This window comes from Primulina huaijiensis, chromosome 5, assembly GCF_012295235.1.
Source record: "Primulina huaijiensis isolate GDHJ02 chromosome 5, ASM1229523v2, whole genome shotgun sequence".
Lineage (NCBI taxonomy): Eukaryota > Viridiplantae > Streptophyta > Magnoliopsida > Lamiales > Gesneriaceae > Primulina > Primulina huaijiensis.
In genome coordinates, this window is record NC_133310.1 from 22,065,030 (window position 1) to 22,070,847 (window position 5,818).

General features: G+C 32.3%; 1 protein-coding gene across 1 annotated transcript; it reads left to right on the forward strand.

The window, feature by feature from the left end:
- Nucleotides 1-1,783: 1,783 nt before the first annotated feature.
- Nucleotides 1,784-3,862, forward strand: LOC140977189 (GDSL esterase/lipase CPRD49-like). The gene is made up of 6 exons (XM_073441823.1): nucleotides 1,784-1,998; nucleotides 2,348-2,425; nucleotides 2,528-2,668; nucleotides 2,893-2,969; nucleotides 3,071-3,220; nucleotides 3,442-3,862. Exons 1-6 carry the CDS (start codon nucleotides 1,888-1,890, stop codon nucleotides 3,662-3,664), a joined length of 780 nt encoding a protein of 259 aa, XP_073297924.1. The 5' UTR covers nucleotides 1,784-1,887; the 3' UTR covers nucleotides 3,665-3,862.
- Nucleotides 3,863-5,818: the final 1,956 nt, after the last annotated feature.

Below are 5,818 nucleotides of genomic sequence, written 5' to 3' on the forward strand. Positions count from 1 at the left end.
AAAGTTCACTAGCTCGTTTGACAATTTGTTGTTGGATAAATTTAAAGTTTAATAAATAAAAAGTAAACTAATATGTGTATAAAATTCGAAACAGATTGTTTTATGTGATTTTATGCGTCTCAATGCCTCATATGCAACTTTGAACCATCTAGGCAGTAGGAGTATTGCTTAGGCGCCTTCTGTTTATGGATAACAATGAAACGGATTGAAGACGAGTTAAACCAAACCCGGGACTCATCCCGCCAAGGAAAATTAGGACACGAACCCACACCACCTCTTTTTAACTCGCTCCGCCTCAAAACCTGTATTTTTTCATGGCCGTGGTAGAGGCACCTAAATGCAGGGAAGCACCTAGGCATCTATTGATCGGCGCGTGACTGCATTGTTTGGTAAGAGTTTCAATTTTTCATAATCTTTGTCACCAAAAAGTGTGTTTTGATCACATTTTCAAGATTTGTGACTATTATATTTGAATGAATTAACACAATGAGAGACAACATAATATCAATTTTGATAAAATAAAAAAAAACATTTGTATTTATTTTGAACTTCTTCTTCTTTTTCTTTTTTCTCAAAAAAGAGTTTGCTTCATTTTCCGGTTTTCGAACGTATTATTTGTAGTGTTATTATCACGAGTTGGAAGTCGTTATATCTTGAAAGACGATTTTTTGTACGTCGTAAACACCGTGTTGCAAATTCACCGAAGATGTTATTGGAGAATCTACATCAACAATCATTTCGTTGAAATCAAGTACCTAGTCAATTTTTTTTATAATAATAATAATAAAAAAAATACTTGTTATATTTGTGAATGTGAGCACGTCTTAACAATATACTAAAATCATTCCAAATAAAAAATATAGCCCCATTATTTCGGTTTATCTGTCATTTTTATAACAAAAATATTTGTGGAAGCAAGTTTGTAAGATACACATTTTATTTGAGTCACTCATGAAAATATATTATTTTTTATATAAAAAATATGACTTGTTATTGTAAATATGAGCAGAGTTGATCGGTTTCACAATTCACAAATAAATATCCGTAAAACCGTTTCACAATAGAGTTACTACATTTTTATTTATTATTTTCAATGATTTAAATTTTTTTTATTCTTTCAATTCAACCAATATTTCACCTTTTGTAATAAGCTTCGTTTGTTGTACATCAAATTCCCTTTGTTTTGTCATGTTATTATATTTTTCCCACTTGGAATTTGGAAAGAACAACGTCAAATAATGAATTAGGCATACAGCCAATACTCCCTATTTCCATGCGAACAAAAAAAATGAGAGATATTTATATTCAAAATTTTAAAGTAAACATAATATATAGACTATAATTTCCATGTGATATTTTTAATTTCATCATTTCCATATAATTATATCTCTACTTTAAAATTTATTTTTATTTATGTTCATCTTCTAAATTTTTTTACATTTTTTATAATTTTATCAATCAATTCAAATTCTTAGTACTTTTATTTGTTTTTTTAGTCACTTTTTATCAGAATCTGATATGTTGTTAAGAAATACTGACATATATTATATTATATCAACAGTTTGTTAAAAAAAATTAAAAATAAAAGTTAATAAACTAAAATTATAAATTAATTGATAAAATAACCAAAAATAAAATCGATATAATAAGGTGTGATTCGTTCAATTCATATTATTGTCTTTTCAACAACAAAACACAAAAAATAAAAAAAAATGCAGCGATAATTGCAAAGGGGGGAAAGAAGAATAAGAAATTCCAAAAGAACCCCTACAAATTGTATACAACCACCACGAGGTCCACCTACTCCTCATCCCGCAGCTGTTGTATTTATTTATCAGCATCAGCTCTTGCAGACACAGCCCACGCGAAGAACAAGGGGAGACGAAGATGGTGGGTCCGAATAGGCCGCAGTTCGTGTTGTTCGGATCTTCCATCGTGCAGATGTGCTACAACGTCGGGGGCTGGGGTGCTATGCTTGCCGATCTTTACGCGCGCAAGGTAATCTCATCTTCTTCCTGCTCTTTTCCGCGTGCAATTCATCGACGAGTTCCTTCTTCCTTCTGCTGCTTTGTTATGTTGGAATCTAGCGTCTTTCGAATGCTGTTTAGTTTAAGTATATTGAATGTTCGGAGAATATTTGGTAAAAGTGTTTTTTAGATGGCTTCTGGTCTCTGCATCTTGTTGTTTGCGAGTTTAGACTTTAGATATATCACTCATCTCCGGTCATGCTAATTAGATCTTCTAGATTTGAGCAGATAAAAGGTTTAAATGATTGCGCTATCCTTTTCGTCTCTAATAATATTATTCTACTTCAAACAAATTTTGATTTTTGTGCTGAACTTTGAAGGCGGATATACTACTACGTGGATACTCTGGCTGGAATTCAAGGATGGCTCTTCAGATCCTTGATCAAGTTTTTCTGAAGGTAAATGTTTGATACCGAATCATGCTCGTGTAGCATGAATATGTTAGATTCTTCGTTTCACTGTATAATCGAAGTTTTTTCCCTCTTATTCTTTGAATTCAGGATGCAGCTGTTCAGCCTTCACTTGTTATATTATATTTTGGTGGTAATGATGCAACAAATCCTCATCCAAGTGGCTTAGGTGGTCATGTACCTCTTGCCGAATATGTCGAAAACATGAAAAGGATGATTGTCCATATCAAGGTCCGTTACATTTTTATCATGCCTTGTACTATTTCTTGACTATGTTGATGCTGCTGACTGTTGTGAAGGAATGACCATATCTGAGTTCTATATGGTTTTTTCGAAAGTTAAGAGGGAATTGCTCTAAAAAGGATTACATAAACTTGTTTTCTGTCATTTTGTTCTTGGGGAAGTACATCTGTCTACCCTGTGCACTGAGAGACAATGTTCTCAACCAAATCCAGGGTCTTTCTGATAAAACAAGGGTAATATGTCTTAGCTCTCCTCCGGTGAATGAGGCAAAAATTAGGGAAATTTTTGGGTAAGTCAGATTTGGATAAATTTTAGTTACTACTAGTTTTCTATCCGCTACGAAGTTTTTTCATCTTGCTAATTCCAATCTTGATTATCCCTTGTAAACAGGGCTGCATTTGATGATCAAGCTCGTACGAACGAAGGTTTATGTAAGTATAATAAGGCTTTGATAGAGTTATGCGAAGAAATGGATGTTGAGGCTATCGATCTGTTTACTGCACTTCAGGGAAAAGATGATTGGGCAGAATCTTGCTTTATGTGAGTAAACTTGTGATTCTTTTCTTCTTGTTTCCTAATTATCCGTTAAACAGCTTGAACCAACTCTGGGATGGAAAAGGAACAAAGGGAATAATGCATTTATCCACAATAATGATTCTTGCTGTGTGCTATTGTTAAGGATCTATAAAAAATTTGATCTCTGTCTGTCATGCTCTTCCATTCTTGAATAATAAACTCACGGTTTTATACACTTGTTGCAGAGACGGAATCCATTTGTCTTCTGATGGATCCAAAGTTGTATTGGAGGAGATACTCAAGGTCTTGAAAAGAGTCGATTGGGAACCGAGTCTATATTGGTTGGCAATGACGGCTGAATTTTCAGAGGATTCACCGTATTACGTTGTAGGTCCGGATGGCAAGAACACATTCAATGTTTCTGGACATATTTGTACCTGGCAAAGGCAGTGGCTCAACATTGAGTAGCTGAAAGAACTCGGGCTGTCGTATTCGCCCAACTTCTTGCTGTATAATTTGTCGTTTCTTTCTAGTTATCGTCCATAAGTGTTTTCTTGAAATTTTAGTTGCATTCTTTACAGTTGCTTTTGTTTGACCAACTGGATATTTCCATGTCAGACCAATATCGTTCGTTACTAAATTTTTAGAGGCTCTGCTTGGGTTGAATGATTTGATTAAGGAATTTAAAGAATGGATCAAAATGACTTCCATGAATTAAGTTTTTGAAATCAATTATCATGACTTAAAAAATCATCCAAACATACGGGTACATTTGGATTAAGAATTTGAATCGCTCGTACATTGTGGACGTCCTTAAAACTTTAAACCAATAGAAGAGTGTGTTTTCTTAATATTTTAGAGACATGTCCCAAAAACAGTTCAATTAGAACCCAAACTTGAATAAAAAAAAAATTTAAACTATCAATGAAAGCTTCACAACAATTTAAATTGAAATTATATAACAGTTACTCTGTTGAAAAATTATTTAAAAATGTGTTAAATATTTGTGTTGAAAATGTGAATGTTGAATGTTGAAAATTAGGTAAAATTAGGTGTTGAATATTGAAAATTAGTTTGTGATGATGTAGGTAATGATGTATTTTATTTTTGGGTTATTTGTAAAAAATTTTTATAAATAGATATCTCATTTGTGAAGAAAAACACAATTGAGTTGAGAGAAAAATATTATAAAGTGTGTAGTGTGATAATTTTGAGAGTTTGAGATTTTTACTTTTTACCGTAAATTTTTACTTTTTCACAACACGTTATCAGCACGAAGTTCTAAAAGTCCTCCATATTTTCCAAGCTCCGAACAGAAGAAAAAGGTAACAAAAGTAATAATATTTATTTTACTGTTATTTATTTATTGTTTATATATTTAATATATAATATAATGTTATTGTTAGAAATAATAAAAATAATTTTTTCAAAAACTTGTTATAAATCCTGGGAGGATGTTAAGACGACATCCCACACTCCCGGTAAGGGATACGACAAGTATAAAAGCCTATAAGGTTTTTAAACAAAATAACTTATGACACCTAATTATAATAATGTGATATGATATATATAATTATTTAAATATGACTAATATTATATACACCATATTATTACCATAAAATTATACAAATACATACATTTATTTTCTTATACACCAACGGTAATAAACGGTAACAAAACGGCTAGTTTTTGCTCTATAAATACAATCTCACAAATACATTCAATCACTCCAACTTTCTCTTCTTCTCTAAAAATTATTCTTCATCAAATTTTCGAAAAAAAAAAAAGAAGAAGATGGCTTTCACGAGGTTATTTTTAATTATTTTGGTTATCATACTCACCAGTCTTGTATTTATCGGAGAATATCCTCCTCGTGTGTTTTCTTTATTTTTACGAATACTTGTACTTGTTGTTTATCCATTACTTTGTATTGCAATATTCATTAACTAATAAAATGCATCGTAATTTTTAGTACCACCATGGCAAACTTGGCAAAGCTCGAATTCATCGCTCTTGATATTACTGGGAAAAACTATATGCCATGGACTCTTGATGTAGAAATGCATCTTGAGTCATTGGGTCTAAGCGAGACCATTAAAGAAAATGGTATATCTTCATCACAAGAAAAAGCAAAAGCTATAATATTTTTACGACGACACCTTGATGAAGGTTTAAAATGTGAATATCTCATCGAAAAAGATCCCATGGCTCTGTGGAAAGGATTAAAAGAGAGATTTGAACATATAAGGGAAGTTATACTTCCGACCGCCCGTGATGAATGGAATATGTTAAGATTCCAAGACTTTAAAAAAGTCAGTGATTACAATTCAGCGATGTATAGAATAATCTCGCAGTTAAAATTTTGTGGACATGAGGTTACAGAATCGGAAATGCTTGAAAAAACATTTTCCACGTTTCACGCATCAAATATAACACTACAGCAACAATATAGAGTGCGTGGATTTGCGAGATATTCTGAACTCATCGCCTGTCTTCTTGTGGCGGAAAAGAACAACGAGCTATTAATGAGAAATCATCAGTCCCGACCCACTGGATCAACAGCATTTCCAGAAGTAAATGCTGTAAGCAAAAATGAATTTAAACCTGGAAACCAAAATCAAA